This window comes from Camelus ferus, chromosome 10, assembly GCF_009834535.1.
Source record: "Camelus ferus isolate YT-003-E chromosome 10, BCGSAC_Cfer_1.0, whole genome shotgun sequence".
In the NCBI taxonomy this organism is placed as follows: Eukaryota; Metazoa; Chordata; class Mammalia; order Artiodactyla; family Camelidae; genus Camelus; species Camelus ferus.
The window spans coordinates 56119817-56145199 of record NC_045705.1 but is presented as its reverse complement, the minus strand read 5'-3'; the positions used below and the strand labels follow the sequence as shown (position 1 = coordinate 56145199).

Below are 25383 nucleotides of genomic sequence, written 5' to 3'. Positions count from 1 at the left end.
GGCTGAAAAAATAGTTACTGTATTGAGAAGATGCAAGTAAATGACTGAATTCTAAAAATAGTGAGTCAGTGAGTAGAGCACATCTTTCCAATCCAATTAACTTATTAATTTATTGTGCAAAATGGAATAAAAATTGGAAAATTATTTGTGACAATTGATTTTAATATTATATAATAATTGTCTTAAACATGTCTATAATTATCATACTGGTTAGGATGCTTCACTTTGCAAATAAAAGAAAGTCACAGTATGAATTTACTTCAGTATAATGAATGTTATTATTTCATATAACAATAAACCCAGTAGAAAGGCAGGATCCATAGTTGATTGTTTTAATGGCCCAAATCTATAGGTTTTAATTTCTCCACAGCCTTTTAGGAGCTAAAAAACTTCTCTCAACAAGGGTAGTGAAGCCTTCCTTTTGGAACTGAATGCCAGAATTAGTTTATGACTATTTCTAAACACACCATTGATAAAGGGATTGGATTTGCCATTACTGGTTTAGACTAATCATTTTAAGAATAAATATTTCATACTTGAGCTAACACCCAATGCATCAACTTCTAGAGATACGCATAATTTCTAGAGATATCTTCTTCATTAACTATAAGTTCTTGATTAAATGCATAATTTACAAAGAATACATTCAGTGGCAGGTATCTTGTTTGATGTCTCAGATGTAAATGTAATAAGATAAATATGTCCCCTCTTATAAACAAAAATTTACAGTATAAACTTACAGAAATTTGTAAATTACATTTACATACTTGGATCATATATGTATATACTACTGGCAATTGTAAGATATTGGGAAAATTGTAAAATATTGGGGGATGATTAAATGAACATATATTATATCTATTAATAAAGTTTGACAAGAGCTTTCACTATTACATACTGAGTAAAAAAAAGAGAAAAATATAATCACCATTCTTTTAAAGGCATATATGTATGCAAATACAGAGGAAAACACTTTAGTTATTAGTGATTTTTATAAATATATATTTTATTTCTTATTATATATGTTTATTATTCAAATTGACTAAAATGTCAGGTATCACTATATAATGAAGATATATAAGTATAAAACTAAAGTTGATTGGCTAGAGGTAAAAGTGATATAATATTACTGAACATTCTCTGTCTTCTTTTACCAAGAATTTTATACTCAGGTGTATAAAAATTTTTTTCTTAAATCAATGTCCATTGGGTCTTCTTCCTGTATTATTCCCAAGACCCCATATTTCTCGTTTTCTTCTTGGTGATTCTTTTTTAGAAAGGGGAAAATAAATATTTTTGCCTATTCACTTCATAATTGTATCAATCTCACTATGACATTACAATGAACTATTAATCCAAAAGGACTTCACCTCATTGCATTGTTAGTTCTCACTTGGTGGTCATTTCTTTTATCCTTCTAGAAGCTGGATTCCAAAGATACAGGCAAACTCTCAAACTTAGAAATCATGACACATTTCTCTGCTTTCCTTCCATCATCTCTGTGCCTGTCTTCTACATCACTCTCTCCCACCTTTTAATTCCTCCCATTCTGTATCTCTCACTCCTCCCCACCTTCTTTTTAACTCATTGACAGAGTCTTTCTGAAACACATGCACAGTCTTTCTGAAACACATGCTTGCACACACAGAACACTATTCCCCATCTGCAGGCTGGAGTGTACACACACACACGTACGCAAGTGTATGTGTATGTATCTACTTACTTACCTGTACTCACAAACATATGTGTATATATACACACATTTTGGGGAGCATTTACAAAATGGAAAATATATTTCCGTCAAGAAGTTCTCCCAACATGGCCAATTTTAAGTTACCAGTGGTTTAAAGCCAGATTCAAAACTTTTTTTAATCTTGAGAGCCTTTAACCATAGAGTCTCAAGAGCCTTTGTAACGTGGCTTCGGCAGAGCATTTCACTATTTATATTGCCTAAGTTAATAGCCAGATCTCCATGTGCTTTCTTTAGGACTACGTTTCTGTTATCCCACAGCTGGCTCCCCAAAATCCAAGGACATACCCCAGTATCTCTTCCTTTGTTCTAGCCAAAGTTTTTGCTAATTGCTTTTTGTTTCAGGGCTGAGCTGTGAGGGAGGAAGGAGCCCATAGCAGAAAATAATTAACACCACCACCTGGAATGAAGATAATGATGGCAGAGCTTTCTAACAAAAGACCTGTTGGCTGGTCCTGGCCCACAGCCATCTCTACTGGCCATTTTGGCTGATGGCTTCCTGCTGGAGCACTTCCTTTCTGTTTGAGTCCCTTTCTTTCCATATCTTTGTTCGAGCAATTTCCTTCCATTTCCCTTTCTGAGCAACAAAGCAGCTGTTTATTTGGTTCCTATGCCTCTGCTGTGTGAATTCCTTCTCAGCCAGCAGCAAGGACCCACATTTTGGTGGGCTTCCTAATTTAGGGGTCCCTCTATCTGCTAACAGTGTCACATTGTGGTTTGAATTAGAATTTTCCTGATGCATAGCAGAGATGAAAAATTTTTTCTTATATTTGTCAGATACTCTCTTTTTTTAAATCACCAGATTAAGTTTTTGTTCCTTTTTCAATACTGAGTTGTTTGTCATTTATAGATTTGTAGTAATTTCAATAGTCTATGTTAATATGTAATAGTAGAAGTGCTTTAACTGACATATGTAATGAGAAGATCATCTACCAGTCCTCCTGGATCACCATCTGAATGGGAATTTTGGTAAGTGGTGTTCCTGTATTTTTCTATGACTAAGTAATATTATTTTCCTTTTATTTTTACATAGAAAAAATGCATTTTTATTTGTGACTTTGAAATATTAGGATACCACATCTTTCCTTTCTTTGGCTTCCATTTATTTCCTGTATTTAAATGTACTTCATTTTATTTAATTTTTGTTTATTTAATTTTTATTAACTTACATTTACAACCAGTAAGACTAGTACTCGTGGAAAAACATCAGAGACTTTGTCTTATTTGACAGTCATGATATGTTAATAAAGTTTTGAGGAGTGCTGAGACATGGATGTGGGAAGGGAAGATTTACATATTGGTAATTTATGATCTAAATAGCATTGTTATATCTAATAAAATCAGGATGCAAAATTTAGCCAATAAGAAGTTCTGTTCACTTCATATCAATATGTTTTGGTAGTATTAGTTTGTAACTCTGACTTTCTATTTACAATATGTATATGTGTTGGGGAAACGATGTGGAGTAGAAGATGCTGTCTGGCTCCACATCAGTCCCTCTGCCCCACGTGCAGATAATGGGCTCTTTCTCAGGAGTCTCTCGGTGTTATTCCTGGTTCATGTAGAGGATTTGAGTTGGCTTTGTTTTCAGACAGGCCCCAAAGGATCCTAAGTACAGGTAGTATAAGTCGTTGTTCCCTTTAGTAGATACACTAGAGCTCTCTAGCCCTATTCCTGCTGGAGGTGAGCTTCCAATTAAATGTTTGATGTAGATGGATCAGAGACCCTTGTACACCAGTTAAAGAACAGGCTGTGGTTGAATTTATTATATATTCTATATCACAACTGTAGAAGGATTTTCTGACTGAAAGAACTAGATCATGTTGAAACAATTTAAATTTTTAAATAACTATCTATATTATATAGAGATAGGGAACTTAAGTTATGCTGTAAATGAAGATCTCCACTCCCAGTGATAATTGTGTATTAGGGCATGGTCTTCCATCATAATAATTAAAAAATAAGGCCATCATGGACCCAGAGTTAAGTGCAGGTTTATAAAGTTGATTATCAAGGGGAAAGGAAAGAAGTAAGAAGCCTGGAGATGGAGATTAAGTAGTCTTGCAGGATTTACTGGCTGGGGAAGCTCTATCTTATTAATATCATTATTAAAATAATTCCCCAAATTTGGACTTTTGTCTCTCACTTTTAACAGGAGTCACTTGGAGCTGAGACTCCCCTTCCACTTTCCTTCCCTCCCTTCCTTCCTACCTTTCTTTCTTCTTTCTTTTTTCTTTCCTTCCTCCCTTATTTTCTTCCTTCCTTTTTACTTAATTCTTTATGCTTCCTTCTTTCTTTTCTGTCTTTAATCTTCTCTTTTCCTTCCCTACTTTCCTTTCATCCTATACTTCTCTGTCCCTTTCTTATTTTTTCTATAGTGCTGTGTTATCTCTTTTTGCTTTTTTTCTGGAAGAAAAAAAAGAAAAAGGAAGGAAGAAAAAATAAGAAAGAAGAATGAAAGCAAAGAAGGAAGAAAGAAAAGAAAGAGAGAGAGAAAATAAGAGAGACAAGGAGTGGAAGAAAGAGAGAAAGAAAGAAAGACCGTAACTGCAGGGTGGTAAATCAGGAGCATGGATTTCATCAGCCTGAGGCTGACCTTCATCATTGTCATTAGAAATGGGTCTTTATTCTCTCAAACCATCTCCTTTCAACAAATCTTTTCACTGCTCACCCCCAAACTCCCCTCTCCTCCACACTCATACAAAGAAAGATAGAATTGCTAGAAATCTTGGGATGTTCTTGGGAATTTGATAGCCTGTAAAACTTTGGAGAGTCTTTATTTGTATATATCCCATCAGAATATTAGTATCAAAGAGATCACTTGTCTCCTGCACATTGTATCAGGTTTTCCCATCTTTGTGTAACTATTTTCAAATCTGATGTACAGTACAATGTGGCTGTCTATCTTTGTGCATCTCTTTATATCTAGACACAGTACAGTGTGTCTGTGGGGGTATATGAATAAGTATGAAGGGATAAACTAAAGCAGCATACCTCTTCATTTTGGATCTGGTATTCATTGTAAAAATTGATACTGAACAAACAAGTTTAAGAAATCCTGCTTGACTTCTATCACTCTTTGTATCTAGTTACAACACTGTTCTTATACATATATAATCACGTTCTGTGTGCAGGTGTCTGTATCTTGATGCTGAGTGATTTTTGTGTTGATATGTTTAAGTAAGGTGTACTTTGTCTTCAAAGAATACTGAGATCTCAATATAAACATAAACTCCTTCATGTTTCTTTAATTCATTGCATATTTTGTATGGGGTTTGAGCTAACAAGTATAAGATATGAATCTAGTATTTCAGAGGAAAGATTTCCATAAAGTTAATTTTCCTTCCACTAAAAAGTGCTCAGTCTGTGCCTATACCTACCTTCGTACACAAGTTGTATCATTACCTTTTATAAGAAAAAAAATAAAAATTAAGCCTATTGGAGGTGTGAGCCTTTATCACTCTTATTTTTGCTTCTAGAGTTGGTCAACTATTTGCCTTCTCATCAGTGGCAAGATGCTCCACATCAACACTTCCACTTTCCACCCAGACACCTTTTTCCTTACAGGCATCCCAGGACTTGAGGATGCCCATGTCTGGATCTCCTTGCCTTTTTGCTTCATTTACTTAATGGCTCTGCTGGGCAATGCTACCATTTTGCTGATTATCTGGTCTGACTGTACTCTGCGAGACCACATGTTCTACTTTCTAGCCATCTTATCTGCCATAGATCTGGCCCTCTCCACATCCGCAGTGCCCCGGATGCTGGGTATCTTCTGGTTTAATGCTCATGAAATTGGCTTTGGAGCCTGTGTGGCCCAGATGTTTCTGATACACACCTTCACAGGAATGGAGTCTGCAGTCCTGCTGGCAATGGCTTTTGACCCCCATGTGGCCATCTGTGCACCTCTCCACTACACAACCATCCTGATACCCCGAGTTCTAGCAGGCACTGGTGTTGGTATTATAATGCACCCAGTTTTGCTTATGTTGCCCATTCTCTACCTAACTTATCGTCTGCCCTTCTGTGAGGCTCGAATTATTGCCCACTCCTACTGTGAGCATATGGGCATTGCCAAGTTGGCCTGTACCAGCATTCGGATTAATGCCATTTATGGGCTTTTGGTGGCTTCTTTCCTCATTTTGGATGTGGCTCTGGTTGGAATCTCTTATGCCTACATCCTCTGTGCAGTTTTCCATCTCCCATCTCGAGATGCTCGTCACAAAGCCCTGAACACGTGTGGGTCACATGTAGGGGTCATGTGTGTTTTCTATACACCCTCCCTGTTCTCCTTCCTCACCCACCGATTTGGACAAAAAATTCCCCATTATGTCCACATCCTTATTGCCAATCTCTGTGTGGTCATCCCACCTGCCCTCAATCCTATCATCTATGGTGTGAGGACAAAGCAGAGTCGTGAGCATGTGGTCCGTATTTTCACCTCAAAGTAGGGTCTTTTGTTTCCTTAGTTCTTGGGGGTGTGTTAAAGTAGCTAACTTTAACTCTATTCAAGGTTATCTTTTTAAGTGTTCCTTATAGCAAAAGATCCTACAGATCCTAAAGGAACAAACTTTGGAGATTACCTTCTAGTCTTAAATCCCAATATTTCCTCTCCATATTGGTGTTGAGTGCTTATTTTTGTGGAATGTAGGGTTACCTTACAGTTAGGGAAAACATCCCATTGGAAGTCCTTTCATTTTCAACTACAGAGATTTAGCGAAACTCCTGGTCCCTGTGTTTGAAAACAGGATCATATTCCAGCTGGGCATAATTAGTCTATGTCAACTGACATGTTTTCTCTGAAAAGAGAGCTGAACTTGAATTTAAAGTAAGAAAGGTCTTGGTCAATTTCTCAGGTATAAATTTTGATGTGCCTGACTCTCTGAGGACATCACTGGGCTATGGAGTAGAGTTTTTAAAATGTTTCCAGTCCTTCCCTTTTGTTTTAGTACCTTTCTCCTTTCTGTTCATGAAAATCTACAGACACCATGTTCTCCTACTGTGCAACTACTTCCCTTTTGTTGTATTAAAGAATGAAAATCATGAACATAAAAGAAGCTTGAATGCATAGAATTCTAACAGTAGGATTTTGAGTCATGTCTGATCAGTCTTTTACCTGCCTCAGATGAGTGTGTGTGTATTACCACAGGTTAAATATATTTAGGCAAGTTTCTATTTATACGGGCCACTTCTGCCTCTTGATTTGTAAAATGCAATAAACATACATCCTTTGGGACTTGATGCTTTGCCAAAGTAGGTTAGTCTCAGGCAAGTTCAGGTAGAAAATACTTTCAAAGTAAGCAACTTTCACCAGAATTTCCTGGATATTCTTATAAAAATGTTTTCTGTAACCTTATAAGTACGTATCTCCAACATGACTCCTGGGCATCAAATATTTTTTAACAATTATTCTTCCTGAATTTGATGCTAGCAGAAAGTGATGTGCACATAAAAATAATGACATAGAACATAAGAGTGAGTGACTGGGCAGAAGGCTAAAAACAACCTGATGGTAAGTTCACTGTCTAATGTTATTACAATGACTGCAACATTACTACAAGGAATGTGAACTAGAGACTTCAGTAAAAACTTTTTAAAAGGAATTAATGGGGGAGGGGGTCACATAAGAGATGTGTGAGTATGATTATCTCAAGAATTTATTTCCTGTGAACTCTGAGCACATTAAATGCTCTTTTCTCTTAGGGATAGGAAGACGCACATAATGTATTTTTGATGGCTTCTTTTGTCAAAGTGCATCCAACAGCATTCTTTCCAGTGTTTTCCTTAATTTGGACATTGCGTGCCATTTTAAGTATAACCCAAATTTAATATTATTAAAGAATAAGACATACATTAAATAATAAATTTTCACATTAATAAATTGTGTATTTAATTTTATACACTGATTTAAAAGCCCAATATGTGATTCCTCCCCCACCTTCAATGTCACACAGGATTACCAATACCATTCTTCAAAGAAATTAAATTCATAGTGTCCTACCTTTAGAGGGAAAGTTCATACATATTTCCAGTTGGTCTGTTTGACAGGACTCAGATGTGTTAATCTGCAAGAAATGATGTTCTCTATTAAAACTTTAAAGGGCAGCTTTAAATTCATGTTCTAACAATGGCTGTTATATTTATTGTGTTCATTGTATTCAACCATAAACTTTGCTTTATGCTTCCATGCCCTACATATAAAAGGCAGGTAGGGCTTAGTGGTTTAGTCGCAAAAGCACTGGAAATATCTCTTCAAGTCCAGGTTCCCCTCAGCTCTCTCTCTCACTTGCTCAACATCACTTTCTTTTATATATAATGTCCACAGATGGAAAATAAACATATGAAGAGATGCTCAACTTATTTTTTCATTGAAGAATTTCAAATAACAAATGCAATAAGATTCTACTACGTATCTCAAAAGATGGCTAAAATAAATAAATAAAAAGAGCAATACCAAGGGTAGGTGAGGATACAAAGTGATAGTACCTTTCACTCATTTTTTTGTATGTACATTGTATTTCTACTTCTGTATATCCTACAGTGTGTGCACCATCAAAAATTTATTTTCCACACATACAGTCCACCCCCTTTTCACCCATTTCACCCTCTAAGTCCCTCGAAATCACCACTCTGTTCTCTGTATTTATGTGTTTGGCTTTGTTTGGTTGGTGTGTTCATTCATTTTGTTTTCTGCTTGTCTATTAGTTTTTTATATTCCACACATAAGTGAAATCATATGGTATTTGTCTTTCTCCATCTGACCTATTTCACTTAACATAATACCCTCAAGATCCATCCATGTTGTCACAAATGGCAAGATTTTATCTTTTTAATGGCAGAATAGTATTCCTGTGTGTGTGTGTGTGTGTGTGTGTGTGTATGAATCTTCATTATGCATCCATCCATTGATGGACACTTTCATTCATTTTTTAGTGAGAATGAAAAAAATAGCAGAGTCACTTGGAAGAAAGTTTAGAAGTTTCTTACAAAGCTAAATATAATTTTACCATATGATCCATCAATTACACTCCAAGGAATTTACCCAATTGGTTTGAAAACTATGTCCAAACAAAAACATACATATGAATATTTATAGCAACTTTTGCCAAGAACTGGAAGTAGTCAAGATGACCTTCAATACACAAATACATATCCAAACTGTGGTACATCCATTGTACATAATACAATTAATATTATTCAGCATTAATAAGAAATGAGACAGCAAACTATAAAAAGGCATAGACGAATCTTAAATGCATACTACTAAGTGGAAAAAGCCTCATTTTGTGTGATTCTAGCAAAAAAAATTCTCTAGAAAGCGAAACTACAGAGACAGCAAACATATCTATGTTTGCCAAGGGGAGGAAGAGTTCAGGGATATTGAATAAGTGAAGAACATGGGAAGTTTTAAGTTAGTAAAACTATTCTATATGGTACTATAATGGTGGATATATGATATTACACATTTCACAAAGTCCATAAAATTTTACCACACAAAAGATGAATCAAATTTTTAAAAAAATCATTAAGGAGTTCAGGGTATCCCAAGATGAAATGCAAACTCTTGACAAACATAATGTAGTACAAATGTAGGAAAAATCCTCACTAAAGTTTGTAGGGGAAAATGTGTCAACCTAAGTAACTTTGGACATGAGTGGAGTCTGTGGAGACTAAAGGCAAAAAGAAATACATACATAAGCACCAAACACTAGCAGATACATTTTTCCCCTTGGGTCATAGGTTAACAATTCTAACACTGCTATTAAGCAATTATTTAAATGCATGGTATATGGTGGATGCCAGGTCTCTCATTGTTGGAGTGGTAGTTTACCAATAAACATGAGAGGATACTAGAATTCATTCGGTAATGGGTTAGTTAGAGACATCACAATGATATCTTTAAACAGATGACAAATCTTTCTAAATATGTATAACATACACAGGTTAGTATACACACATATATTTCCTTGCTGTCAGCTGAGAGGGCCTTAAAGTAATGACAACCCAGCAGTAAAGCATACTCAGCACCCAGAATTTTGTTTCTAATACCATTATCCAACTAAGGAAACCAGTGACCCTTAAAGAAATATCACATTCTAAGCCTAGGGCAAGTGATACATAAGATAAACCTACAGCATCTTGTGGTGGTAGAAAGTAAGAAAATTACCACCCTCTCCCCCCAAATAAGAACATACAATTATGGGATGTGTCAAAGGGACATAGGAGCTGACTGAAAGAGCGCCCAGTAGCCAAAGCCGGAAAACGTTACAGAATAAAGCCGTATTGGATTATAGCCTAAAATATAAAATAAGTATTTATGAGTCTATACTGACAAATAAATAATTGAATACATAAACAAATGGAGGAACTAGATTTATTGCTTATGCAAAAAATTCCAAACAATTTATGAGGATACTCCATCTTAAGGAAGTGGAGGATAACATCTCACTGTGTAATTCGGGGGATGTACGTTGTAACTTGCTTCCACAGAGTAAACTTGGAGATGTGGTGTGGGTTCGTCACCAGTTGTGGGTTCTGGTCAGCAGAAGTCCCACCGAGATGGAATGAATTACTCGAGACTCTGTGGAAAAAGTCAAGAGAGCGAGAGGGAGTCGGGAGCCAACTCCACGAACCTCTCACATGCTCCCACATTTATTGTGTACAATCAAAGGAGAGATCACTGACAGTTGTGTGATGGAATGCAGGAATTTAGGGAAAGACAGGGTGGGATTGAGATTGTAGAGTCTGGCTCAAGGTCAGAAGACCCTTTATGTTTTGATAAATCATGTTCATGTTGGCATCAGCAAGCCTTACAGCTTATCAGGGAGGAGCGTATGAGAAGCAGCTGCTTAACATTTTTCTTGGACTCAGGAGGCTGTACCTGTCTTAGGTTGCCCCCCTCTGGGGATCTTACCAGTCATTGGCTAACCAGCCTTCTCACCTCTGAGTCTGCAGCTTTTTATAACTTGTTTACCATTCCAGCCCAAGACTCGTTCCTTTGGGGGCCTACAGTTTACCTTTAGGGAAGTCATGGGAAGAGGGGAGGAAGATACATTCTTATAGATATGTTAAAGCAGACCATCAGACCAGCCAGTTCCTTACTTTGGGGATAGAAGATTATCTAATAGAAGGCACGCCCAGTGTTTATAGCCGAAGGCCTCGGTCATTGCTTTGCTTAGAGTAGAGTGCTATCTAAAACCTCAACTATGCAAACAAGGCAGTTACTAAGCACATTTGCTCTTCTTTAAGGAGACAAGTGGCTGGGGTCTGTTACAATTTGTTAACCCAATCATGGGCTCCCACAATGTGGGAGAAAGAGGATCTTGACAAGCACTACCTTAGCCAGGTGATAAAACCACATTGATAGTAGGAGCTCTTGATATGTTTTGATACAAATGGTATGTTACCTCACTGATCTTCTTCCCCAAATCACATAACTCTAGTTTAATCATGAGAAAAATAATCAGACTAATCTCAACTAAGGAACATTTTACAAAAATCAGACCAGTACTCCTAAAAACTGTCAAGTTAACAAAACCAAGAAAAGTCTGAGAAACTGTAACAGTCAAGACAATCCTAAGAGGTCTAACTAGACATAACTGATAAGTGTAATTTGGTGTCCTGGATAGGATCCCATAAGAGAAAAAGAACATTAGGTAAAACTGAGGGAACCTGAATAATATATGAACTTGAATAATATATGAACTTTATTAATATATGAACTTTGGTTAATATTGGCTCATTAATTGTAACAAATGACCATACTAATGTACAATGTTGATGGGAGAAATTCTGTGTGGGTTATATGAAAACTCTCTTTACCACATGTGCATTTTTCTTTAACCTACAAGTGTTCTAATTTTTTTAAAGTTTACCTAAAACCTTAAAAAAGTGTATAAAAAATCAATCAGCCAGAAGTTACATTACAGACCTAGAAGAAACAGGACATACTATATGAGATGTAAAGAATTTTAATACACTGTTGAAATTATGAAAGAAGACAATTGATAAAGGAATAAACAAAAAATGAATATACTGAATAGGGAATCTAGAAATACACATGTATTTGTCATATGATAGTGCTGACATTGCAGACCCCAGGGTCACTCTCCAAAATCCATGAATCCCAATGAGTTTCCTAACAAGACTCTACTGCTGCGAACAGACACCTAAGGTTCTGTGGTAAGTGAAGAGTGTGGAGCAAAGACTGTTAAAAAGCCCAGTCTGCCAGTTTAGATGTCTGAGTAAGATAAGAAACAATACAGAGCTTTTACTCAGTATTAATGCTGATGTTCTAAAAGTCATTTGTTTGATTTATGTTTTGTTCGTTATTGGCGATAAATCTAGACAAGGAAGATGATGTCATTTATTGACTCCCCTATAACTCCAGGAGTGAATTCTAGAAGACGTCTCCATGGCAACTCCAATCAGTATGAGCTTCCATAGAGTATCACAGCCCGAGAATATTCAGTATTAGCTAAGTAGCTTCGATTATTATCAACAAACAGTTACAAATTCCTTACTATATCTCAGGAGATGTTTTAATTGCTGTATAAGTGTTAGTTTTTTAAATATTCACAACAATGTTTTGTACTGGGTATTACTCTGCTCATCATAGAGAAGAAAATGGAGACAAAGATTAAATTTCTTGCACAAACTCATATGTCCATTAAGTAGGGGAGATAGGATACAAATCTATACAATCTGTCTCAAAGTCCATCCACTGAGCCAATTTCCTATATCTCATATTTCTTTCCCTAGGCCTCTAGTTTTTTACCATTAAATTTAACCTTGTCTTATTTTACTGTTAATAAGAACCTGAAAGAAGGGAGGATTTGTGTTCAAAACAACTGGGCATTATTTTATTATATCATTTCCCCCAATTAAGTTCTAACAAATACCCGACTCCATGAAGTGAAGAATACTAACCGGGCTTCAATTTTTTCATGATTATATTTAAGGTTGAATATGTTTAGGACTAGGGTGAGGGGCAGGTAAGTTTTGGAGAAACTGACCAGATAAAAGCAAGATAAACAACACAGTAATGAAAAGAAAAAAAAAATCCAGAATGACTTGCCAAACATTTATATAAAATCACCTCAGATTCTCTATGACCTGGACTGATACATGGGGCCCACGAGAGGGAATCTAGAACTAGAGGAATTTTGAAGAGACAGCATTGGCAGTAAGCCCTCCTCAGAGCCTCTCCTGCTTAGAGATAAGGCAATTCATCAGTAGTCACCCCAAGCTTGGGAATCGGCATCCAGGATCAGGACTTTTTAAATCACTATGTTATGCTTCATGTATGAAGCATGTAGCTCAGTGCCTCTGGGCACCTCTATTCTCTAGAGAGCAATGATGTTTGAAGACACTACATTTTTAAGGGTAGTGTTTACAGTATAAATCTCCCATTTCAGTCAGAGTACATGACACAGAAACATTCTGGGCCAGATTAACTAGCTAATTCAGAAAGCTTTGCTGGTAAGTTTGGCTTTGGGGGCAGAAAGGACCCAATAAGACAGGAACTATTTACTGTGGCCATTTCATTGAGATGTAGATTGAAGAGATTAAAAAGATGACAAAAAAAGGAAAGCTAATTGAATATGGAAAGTATCAGTGAGCCTAGAGGGTAACAAGATAGTAAGTATATACAGATTCAGATGCATACTGCAACAAAGACTTTATTAAATTTCATTCTTAAATATTAGTGATATGTGTGTGTGCATATGAAAATACCTCTATAACTTTCTGTGTTCTCTGACTTTGTCCTTTATCTCCCTTTTTACTTTGCCTACTGTGGTTGTATCTTAGCCTTCAATCTTGTCACTCTTGCCTTCTCTTAGCTATTACCATTCTGCTATAACATAGTAGTGAAAAATATCATATCAAGATTCCTTAAGTTTCCAAAGATATTGCAAAATATTTTTAAAAGGCTTGACTCATTTATAGAACCAATTCCAAACATTTCTAGATCCATATACATCTAGAATCTTTAAAGAATAGTCTATCTAAATTTCATTTCTATAAACTGCTTTAAATTTTTTTCCTAATTGGAATTTAAGACAAATACTACAACAGCAATGTAACACCAACAAGTGGAAAAATTCAAATAATTTAGCACTTAGAGTATTAGAATTTCCTAATTTACGTTGACCTCCTAATACATTATCCATGTTTCTTATAATTCCTAAATAAAACTTGCAACATACGTATTATTATTTCAAAGTTATATGTGAAGAATGTGGGGTTTTTTTTGTTTTTTCTTTCTTTCTTTCTTTTCTTTTTTTTTTTTTTTTAGAAAACAAGGTCTTGAATATTACCAGACAGCTTGAAAGAAGTAGAACTATTATTTAATTTTTTTTTTTAAGCTTCAAATCCCGACCTTTATCCATTATTACATATCACAAAGTCAGTTTTGGTTACGTGAGCCTAAGTTATAGTCACAGAAAGCCCTTTATATATTTCTACCTACAAATTACTGCTCTTGGGTATATAGCGCCACTATTAATCACATCTCAAGATAATCTGAGTCTATGCTACTTTGTTATTCTTTTTTCTTGCCCAATCATAACTAGTCAACTGAAACGCTTTGTCCTCCTAAATTACAATTCTTCCTATGAATAGAGTCAACAACAACAACAAAATTCCTTCCCATATCAGTTGGTACTTTTGCACAATAATTGTGAAATTCATGGAAGTTTTCTTCATGAGAGTTGGAGAATAAGTAGGGTTCGGAGAATTTCTGAACTTCAGAAATCTCCAAAAGACAGAAAATGTCTCATCGAGGTCAATTCTATGTTTTTTTCTTATTATTTCCCCTCTAACAGGGGAGCATGGGCACAGGGAAATCCTAAAGAAAACTTTAGTAGCTGATGGTGATGATGATGATAATGATGATTATATTTACCACATACCAGTTCACTCTACTTTGACATACTTCTTTTGAGACCTGCTAATATGTATCTTTTTAAGTCCTTGGAAGATATACATGTAGTAAAGCAAAAGATTTCCCACAAGTAACTCCAGCTGAGGGAAGGGATAAAGCACCACAAAACCTGAGAGTATCATAGTATAGCGTAGAATCAGTGACTATACTTTGTTTCGAGAATTCTAAGAAGGGAAAAGGGCATATAAAGTCAGGGTTATGAGATACTGAATTATACATTCTTTTATTAAATGTACACATATTTTAACACATTCTAACTCATATTATAACTGCTTATGTACAATATCTTGTTCTGCAGCAGTTCCCAAATGTCAAAAAAAATTGAATCAGATTAATTACAGAATCTTTACAGAAATCATGACGTGTTATACCATACCTACTGATTCAAAATTTCTAGGGTCTGGACTTAAAACTTGTATTTTTATGTAATACTCCACAGGCCATTATGTAAAGTCAGATATATGTATATCTGAATTACTATGCTATACACCAGAAATTAATACAACATCACAACATTGTAAACTGACTACATTTCAATAAAAAAAGGGAGTAACAATGTTTGATTTACCTTTGTACACCAGATATCTGTCCATTTGCCTGATAACTTATTGGTCCTTGATAAATGTTTTAGTAAATTTTTTATTGATTTATAATCATTTTATAATGTTGTGTCACATTCCAGTATAGAGAACAATTTTTCAGTTATACATGAACATATATATATTCATTGTCACATTTTTTTCTCTGTGAGCTACCATAAGATCTTGTGTATATTTCCCTGTGCTATACAGTACAATCTTGTTAATCTATTCTTATCTATCTATACATTTTGAAATCCCATCCATCCCTTCCCACCCCCCGCCCCCTTGGCAACCACAAGTTTGTTTTCTATGTCTATGAGTCTGTTTCTGTTTTGTATTTATGCTTTGTTTGTTTGTTTGTTTTTCCTTTTTTAGATTCCACATATGAGCGATCTCATATGGTATTTTTCTTTCTCTTTCTGGATTACTTCACTTAGAATGACATTCCCCAGGAGCATCCATGTTGCTGCAAATGGCATTATGTTGTCGGTTTTTATGTGAGTAGTATTCCATTGTATAAATATACCACTTCTTTATCCAGTCATCTGTTGATGGACATTTAGGCTGTCTCCATGTCTTGGCTATTGTAAATAGTGCTGCTATGAACATTGGGGTGCAGGTGTCATCCTGAAGTAGGGTTCCTTCTGGATATATGCCCAGGAGCGGGATTCCTGGGTCATACAGTAAGTCTATTCCTAGTCTTTTGAGGAATCTCCATACTGTTTTCCACAGTGGCTGCACCAAACTACATTCCCACCAGCAGTGAAGGAGGGTTCCCTGTTCCCCACAGCCTCTCCAGTATTTGTCATTTGTGGATTTTTGAATGATGGCCATTCTGACTGGTGTGAGGTGATACCTCACTGTCATTTTGATTTTCATTTCTCTGATTAGTGATATTGAGCATTTTTTCATGTGCCTATTGATCATTTGTATGTGTTCCTTGGAGAATTGCTTGTTTAGGTCTTTTGCCCATTTTTGGATTGGGTTGTTTGGTTGTTTCTTATTAAGTCATATGAGCTAATTATATATTCTGGAGATCAAGCCTTTGTTGGTTTCATTTGCAAAAATTTTTTCCCATTCTGTAGGTTGTCTTTTTGTTTTACTTATGGTTTCCTTTGCTGTGCAGAAGCTTGTAAGTATCATTAGGTCCCATTTGTTTATTCTTGCTTTTATTTCTATTGCTTGAGTAGGCTGTTCTAGGAGAACATTGTTGAGATGTATGTCAGATAATGTTTTGCCTATATTTTCTTCAAGGAGTTTTATTGTATCTTTTCTTATGTTTAAGTCTTTGATCCATTTTGAGTAATGTTTTAGTAAATTATATTAAAGGAATGAATGAAAATAAATGTAATGAATCTGATTAGCTTATTGAAATTAAACAAGAATGACATGTATTTTAGTTTTCACAAAAGTCACACAGTTATGTCATGATGGGCTTGATGATTAAAAATATTACACATATGTTGTATAATTCTGTAATAAATCAATAAAACTGGACAAGAAGAGCTGCAGCCTCTCAGTGAATGAGACATCTGGTCCATGATATGTGCAGCTGTAAAAGTGCCACAGGAGCAGCATGATCCCTCCTAATGGCACACAGTTCCATCCGTCCTTTTTCCTCCTATTGGGAGTTCCAGGGCTAGAAGATGTGCATATGTGGATTAGTTTTCCATTTTGTATTGTATATTTGACTGCCCTACTGGGAAATATTACAATTATTTTTGTGATTCAGACTGAACATAGTCTCCATCAGCCAATGTTCTACTTCCTAGCCATTCTGTCATCTATTGACCTGGGCCTGTCCACATCCACCATCCCCAAGATGCTTGGCATGTTCTGGTTCAAGATGGGAGAAATCTCCTTTGAGGGCTGCTTTATCCAGATGTTCTTCATCCACCTATGCACTGGCATGGAGTCGGCTGTGCTCATGGCCATGGCCTATGATCGCTATGTGGCCATCTGTAACCCTCTTCGCTACACATTGGTGCTGACAAACAAGGTGGTATCAGTTATAGCACTGATCATCCTCCTGAGACCCTTAGCTGTTGCAATCCCCTTTGTTCTGCTCATTCTAAGGTTATCCTTCTGTGGACACCAAATCATCCCCCACACATACTGTGAGCACATGGGCATTGCCCACCTGTCCTGTGCCAGCATAAAGGTGAACATCATCTATGGCTTAGGAGCCATCTCCATCTTGGTGTTTGACATTATAGCCATTGTCATGTCCTATGTCCAGATCCTCCGTGCTGTTTTCTGCCTACCTTCCAGGGATGCCCGACTAAAGGCACTCAGCACATGTGGCTCCCATGTCTGTGTCATGTTGGCCTTCTATACGCCAGCATTTTTCTCCTTCCTGACCCACTGTTTTGGCCGAAATGTTCCTTAATACATCCACATTCTTCTTGCTAACTTTTATGCTGTCATCCCACCTGCTCTCAACCCTGTTATTTATGGGATCAGAACCAAGCAGATAAGAGACAGGGTAATTAGAACTTTCAGAAATAAATTATGAAATTTGGTTTTCAGAGATTAAGTGACTTGAGTAAGAGAAAATGGAACCTCTTCTCTCCTTTCAAAATTGAAACATTACAATGTCTAGGAAAGATGGTATTCTATGTGCAGATTTATAAAGTCATTCATCTTAGAAACAATAAGCCAAGAGAAACAACAATAAATATTTAATATAAGCAAAGTTCCAGCCACATATCACAAATATCAGCAACTACATAATAAATAAAACAGCATTTACATGGAAAAAATGAGGTTGATAAAAACTGACTAATATAATGGTAATACTACTCATTCATAGACATATTATGAGCCAGACAGTTTTCATAACTTTGTATTAACTCTTTGAATTCTTATAACTATAATAAGAAGTAGCTATACTTAAGATTCCCTTTCTATAGCTCAGGAAACTGAGGTAATAATATAATATAAAATAGAGTGTATATGGAGGAGGTAACTAGAGAAATCCATCTATCTGAAGAGACAGAAGTTTTAAGCAACGGAAGGTGGCTGTTTTAAACAATTTTTTTTAATCAGAGAAAAAGATTCCAAACTAACAAGGGTAGAGTTTGAGGAAAAAGTGCAAAAACAACTTTGTTTGTTTGTTTCTGACCCAAGTCAGGATAAGATCATGCCAACATGGGTTAGCTTGGAGTGATAAAGCCTGAAAGTGAGAAGGTGTAGTGGGAGGAAAAGGAATAATTTCATAAACCTAGTTTTCACAGCAAACGAAACATAACAGGAAGTAAAGATGACATTATTAAGCAAAACATTTATGCACTCATCAAACAAAAAGTACATATGCTTTTAGACTTTTCTTTATCAGTATTTTCATCAAAATCTTCAATGAACCTTTAAGAGTGAAAGCCAATACACAATAAGATAGATCTATAAATTGGTAGACTTGTCTATGTACAAATAATTCAATAAGTAACCAGGAAAACAGCATAAGCAATGATAATATTGTATATTGATATTAATATTATATTGGGGCAAGCAGCATTTCAAATCTGGAATAGATACTGCCTTGGTTCTCAGCTGAGTAAACAAAAATATGTAACATGAACATATTCAGAAACTGTGGAACAAAACTAAGTATGTAGATTTTACATGTAAAAAGGTATATGACACCACTAGCAAGAAAAACTGGCTCCTTATATATGGTACAGATGGGATAAATATCCCATAATTTCTATGATTTAAGAATCATATAAACACTATGAAACAAGATGCAATGTGACTACTAATAATGGTATGTAACATTTCTTGACCCTTTATAACAGGAATTATATTTGGTTCTTTAGGTAATTTACATTTTATAGTAAGTAAGTAGAGATTCAGAAGTTAAGTGAATTACACAGTCACACAACTATTATGTAACAGAATTTTAAATGAATAAGTCTCAGCATAGTTTTCTTAGCCTCTCTGTTATAATTTAACATACAGAGTATTTACGCAGGCAAACAAAGGTTAAGAAAACAGCTAGATGCCAACATGTTATACAACTTAAAATGGGACTATAAAAGTAATGAGCATAGCTGTTAATTATGAAATGTAAATAAAAGGGAACGTAATATATATATATATAATATAAAGAGACCATGATTAAAATAATTAGAGAATACTAATGAAGATAAAAGATGGAAATGAAGATAAACTACATAAAAAACTGATGTGCCTAACAGACCAAATACAAAAGGGATACTTGGCTCCCTAGATGCAGGTTTGAACCAAGATACTTCAGAATGCTTGGTTCAAGCTCTCAAATGCTCTTATTCCCTGAAGGGATTGGCCCAGGATGTTCTCCTCATGGGAGATACAGTCTTTGCACAAAATGTTCCTCTTGAGAGGTCCTGGGCAGGAGGGCCAGCCTGCCATGCAGTAAGAGGCAGAATCTTGTCCTTGGGAAGGTGGCCCAGGTCATAGTTTATACTTGTGGAGGGGGTTTCCCATGAAAAGGCTCAGACAGGAGGGGCAGCTGAGCACAGTGGACATTGAGGACAGTTTCTGGAAATCACACCAGGTAGTATTTACACACATCACAGATGAAATGCCAGGTTCCTTTTATTGCAGCTACCCCTACAGAAAGGGAGCATCCAGACACTGTATGGGGCATGTTCACTGCAGATAATGAGCGTGGGTGAGTGCTCAGAGTCCAGAACCATGGAAATCAAAGTGGTCATCAGTAGAGTGACCTCTCTGAAATAGTTGCCATATCTTATCGGCTGTAAGACCTTGGGAATGACCTCTGCACTCTGAGCTGCAAACAAAAATGTTAATACTTGTTCTACTTTGGTATTAACCTGTGTGCAGGAGTCAGATTCTATAGAGATGACAATGTTTTTCCACAGTTTGAGTGATAAAAAATGAGAATTTGAGTTACAGCATCCCATTTTGTTCTCATTGAGTCAAATATAGTTTATATATTCCATGTTTCAGAATGAAAATCAAGTGTTAGTAAATTTACCCTAGGAAGAAAGCCTTTCCCAAGTGAATGTCAATAAAGGAGTCCTAAAATTTTTATCATTTGTCCCCTAAGTGCAATGTATGTCTCAAATATTATGAAGATGCTTTAAAACACAGCTCCTAATCTAATTGGATTAGAGGATTAACTTTCAATTTAAACTGAATGGTGGGGCTCAGTTAACATAGTCCCCTAGAAAGGACCATGTTTATATTATTAGTAAGCTTTGTGCTTTATTACAAAATCAAATATTAGTACCAAGAGGCATATGCGTGGGTAATAATAATGCAAAATTATTTCAGCCAATGTTACTAAGGACACAGGGTTAGAGGATTACGCAACATCTTATTTTATTAGCACTAGAGCCATATAAGTTGGTACTATTATTATCTCAAACTCTACAGATAAATAAAATAAGGCTCAGGGAATGATTTTCCTAATGTCATTAGAATGTGGGAGAGTGAAGACATAAAACTATGTTTTGTTGGGTTAAAAGGGAATGTCCCTGAACATCAAACCAACTGATTCTTGATCAGCCATAATATGCAGATGGGTGCTTATGTAAACAGAAAAAGTCCATGTATGAATCTGAAACCAAGTGGATATCAGCTGGCAAGAACAGACTAATAAGACGATCTATCTGCTAGTCAAGATCCGAAACCATATAAATTATGAGACCTTCAAATAAATTCCTACCTTCACAGCTTTTATGAATAGGTGAGCTTGGGGGCGACTGGTTCATCCTATAAGCTATCTTTCAATGGACGGTCAATGTCAGTTGTACTTTGTTGAGAAGTTGTGGCAATAAACTTATCTAAAAAATAACATATATAAAAATATAAAGTAATATGTTGTCATAAAGTAATGTGTTATCAGTGTCTGCTTTAAACATTATATGTAGGAAGTTGTCATTGCTATATATGCCAAATATTAAAACCCTGAATTAGAGCTACAAAAATATTAAAACAGGTTACTGTCCCCTGATGGTGGTAGAACACCAGATACAAAGTTGAGGACTAACTTTCCCTCTGGATATTAAGAGTGAAGTTTTGACCAAGTGGCCTCTAAAGTCTATACTTTTCCACATTTATGGCACTGACAAAACTTTAAATCCCTGAAATTTCCTTTTTCATGCATGTAATGACTGTGAATTTCTAATGAGGATCTACTTATCAGATGGTATCATCAGCACAACAGGAAATGGAGTTGAGATATGGTCTTAGAGAATGTCAAGTTATATGTTTCACAGTCCTCGATGTTTCCCTAGCCAGAAACAGCTCCCTGGAATTCATATGCCTTTACTTTCTGTACTCCCCAAAAAGTCAGCATGTTTTCATTGTGCTAGTTGACAAGAGCCACTCAAATCCTTAGTGGGTTTTTTTTGTTGTTGTTATTTTTTTTTAATAGACTTTATTCTTTTAGAGCAGTTTCAGGTTCACAACAGAATTGAGCAGAAAATACAAAGAGTCTGCACATAGCCCTCCCCACCCACACATATATACTCCACTACCCTCAACATCCCTCATCAGTGTGGCATTTTTGGTACAATCGATGAACCAACATGGGCATATTATTATCAACCAAAGTCCATAGTTTACATTAGGGTTCACTCTTGATGTACATTCTGTGGGTTTCGTCAAATGCATAATGACATGTAGCCACCACTATAGTATCATACAGAATAATTTCATTGCCCTAAAAATCCCTTGGGCTCCATCTATTCATTCTTCTTAGCGTTTTGTTTCTTTCTTCCAATCTCACCTTTTCTTGAGTCTAGGACCACCCAAAGACCCTCACCAATTCCAAACCAGATGATTTATGATCTAAATTGTCAATGTTTTCCTTTTCATTCCTGAGGAGCACACATGTACCTTTTTTTAATCTAATCTAATTCTAATCATACAACTTACATTTATGCATTATTTGAGACAAGTTCCTTAGACTCTCTTAACCTTAGCTTTGTTTGCATGTAAATCTGGTGTGATAATAACATCTACCTCATAGAATTCTTTTGAAATTTGAGTGGGAATATTTATAAAGCAATTTAATACAATTTTTGGTAAATATTATTTTCTTCGACTGATGCTTTGCTAGCATAGTCACTCAAATAAATCAGAAAGATAGCCATTATATACATGAATTGGAGAAAAATATACATCCTGAAAGCCATCTCAATTGGTACTTTCCTAGTTGATTAGGCTTCTGGCTTCCTGAAATAAGTGTTAAATTTTAATAATAGAATACGAAATTTTGTTGAATGTGTTGAGGAATATGAGAAATTTTAGTAGGGTATAGGGTAAATACTGTACTACATGAAAAGTAAATTATAAATTTAAGAAATCTCAGAGAAAATAGTATACCACAACTTGTGACATAAAGCTAGCATGCTGTGCGACTGTAATTTCCATGAAATTTGTCATTATTCACAGTAATTTCAATCATCAATGAACTTGTTGCAAATAATCATGAAGACAATTTCATAGTTATCATGGGTCTTAGAGCTGATAAATATGACTAAGAGAGAAAATATCAGAAATAAAAGCTAAATCCTATTCACAACAGAAATCATTACTGAATATTTAAGTATAACAGGTTATTTATTTTATGTTCTTTGACTGAGATTGTGAAATATTGTTAGATTTTAGGGTTTTTAGCTTCCTCTAGTAACTGAATGAGGCAAATGATTTTATCTCTAAAATAAGCTCCAAAATTGAATATTATATTAAATCAAATTACATTGTATATTATACCATAAAATACTAAAGATGGAACTTATTTTGACTAGATTTATATTCATACTATTTAACTATGAGTCATTTCATACATATGCAAACAATAGATATGCATGAATCTCTTATCATCCAATTTCAAGAAATGTACACATTTTATTTTCTCCAGAACTGGATTTAATTTTTTAAGGTAAAATTTGCACGTTTACATTCACAAATCTTATCTGTACATTTTTGACAAATGCATATATCTTTATAGCCTATAGCCTACACCTCAATAAAGACAGAATTTTTCTAGCACCTCAAAAATCTTCTTGTGTTCCTTCCCAGTCTGTCCTGGACCTCCTTCAATCCCATGAAACCACTAATATTTTCAGCACCTATTTTTTTGTATGCTCTAGAACTTCATAGAAATGAAATTAGTTAGACTCTTTAGTAGTAATTGGTAATTCAGTTTGATGATTTAGATTCATCTATGTTGTTGTTAGATTCATAAGTAGTCAATCCATCTTTGTTGCTGCATAGAATTTCATTATGTAAACATTCCAATACTGATTTGTCTATTTATTTGGTTATGAGTAGTTGTGATGTTTCCACTCTGGGGTAGTTATGGATAAAGCTGCTATGAGAATTCTTGTACAAGTCTTTGCGTAGCCATATGCTTTCATTTGTCTTGAGTAAGCAACTAGGAGTTCAATTATTGTTGAGTAATTTAAGACAATCGGTTTCTACACATCACTGTCAAAATTTGGTGTTATCGTGTTTTTTTTAAATTTAGATGTAAATTTAGTGCTTGTTTAGTAATATGTTGTTACAGTTTTAATGCACAATTCCTGATGCCTAATAATTTTGAGAATTTTTAATGTCATTTATATATTTTCCTTTGCCAAGTGTCAGTTTAGGTCTCTTTAGTTCTTTTTCTAATGTTTGTTTTTCTTATTTTTTTTGTTGTAAATAATTTTTTATGACTTTGACAAAAGTTTGTTTTCAGAAATAAGGGATTGTGAATTTTGTTTTCCAATCTTAGCAATCTACTTGTCTATCTCTATCCCAATACTATAAGCCTTGATTACTACAGTTTTATAAGTTTGAAGTTCTATAGTATAAGTCACAGTTTTGTCATTCTTTTTCCAATGAATTGAGGCTATTCCTATAACTTTAGAATAAGCATAAATTCCTCAGTATTCACTGAAGTATAAATTTATTGACTAATTTGGGAAGCTCAGTCTTTTAAACCATGGATATATTTTACATGTTTAAAAATTTTAAGTCTTCTTAATTTCTGCCATGTTTTATAATTTTAAGTGTTTATTGCTAAGTATTCCATGTTTTTTATGTCATTGTCGGTGACATCGTGAATTGTACAGAATTGTAATTTAAAATTTTAATTTCTAATTGTTAATAGCAAATATAAAAAGTATTCTTATACTTGAGCAATTTATAAGCTAAATTATTTGTTCTAAATTCTTAAAAGTTCTACATACTTTATTCTTGATATACTGACTTTGCTATGTAAAGTAAAATATTAAATATAATTGATGCTAGCTGATATTCTTGACTTATTCCAAATCCTAGGGACAAATATTTCAGTGTTCCACCATTCGGTATGATGTTAGCTGGAGGTTTTTCATACATTTCTTTCAGTTAGTTGAACAAGTTTTATTTTTTGCCTATTTTGCTGACAGACTATTTTAAATATCACACATGGATGTTTAATTAAATGATTATTTTTCTACCTCTATTAAGTTTATCACAGTCTTTGCATTATTTGTTTATATGGAGAATCACACCTTTTTACTATAAAAGTAGAAAAATACTAATAATCAATTCAACAATAGCATAAAAGCACAGTTGGATTAAAAGATAGATTAAACATTGTCTAATTAAAGCAAATAAAGGAAAATGTAACATCTAGAGAAAGGGGACTATGACAGGCAGATGAGATTCATGAGTGGATATTTTCTTTACCATTATATGGAAAGTTTCCCATTCCAGTCCTCATAATTTTTAAAATAACATTGAGGAAGTTTCTCTTGCTCAACTAGGTAGCCAGATTAACTGGAAAATGTTATACAAGTTCTGGTTACTGGAAGGGTTTTCAGTTGATAGTAACATACACAGATAAGCATTTCACAAAAGAATGAGCTAAAAGATAATCAAGAATCACTGCACAACACTACCACTAGAAAAGACTCTAACTCCCATAAGCCCATGGAATATTAAATGGAATAGGCACTAATTTGAATATCTCTGAGAGATAATTGTGTTCAAATTCCTTTACATTATGTTCTTAAGAGTTTAATTGTATGTTATTATATATAGTGATAACCAACCACCATATATTCCCTCAGGTCTCCCTAGAAATACTGAAGAAGATAGCACAGTATCTTCCAAGAGTCCAC

The 25383-nt window shown here is 35.0% G+C and overlaps 2 protein-coding genes across 2 annotated transcripts; both read left to right on the top strand.

Moving 5' to 3' along the window:
• The first annotated feature begins 5256 nt into the window (after positions 1 to 5256).
• LOC102517872 (olfactory receptor 52J3) lies at positions 5257 to 6201 on the top strand. Its single transcript, XM_006183088.3, has one exon. The coding sequence runs from the start codon at positions 5266 to 5268 to the stop codon at positions 6199 to 6201; it is 936 nt and encodes a 311-aa protein (XP_006183150.2). The 5' UTR covers positions 5257 to 5265.
• Positions 6202 to 16853: 10652 nt separating this feature from the next.
• LOC102517377 (olfactory receptor 52E1-like) lies at positions 16854 to 17792 on the top strand. The gene is given in 1 exon segment (XM_014557886.2): positions 16854 to 17792. A coding segment is annotated over 1 exon segment (939 nt).
• The last annotated feature ends 7591 nt before the right edge of the window (positions 17793 to 25383 follow it).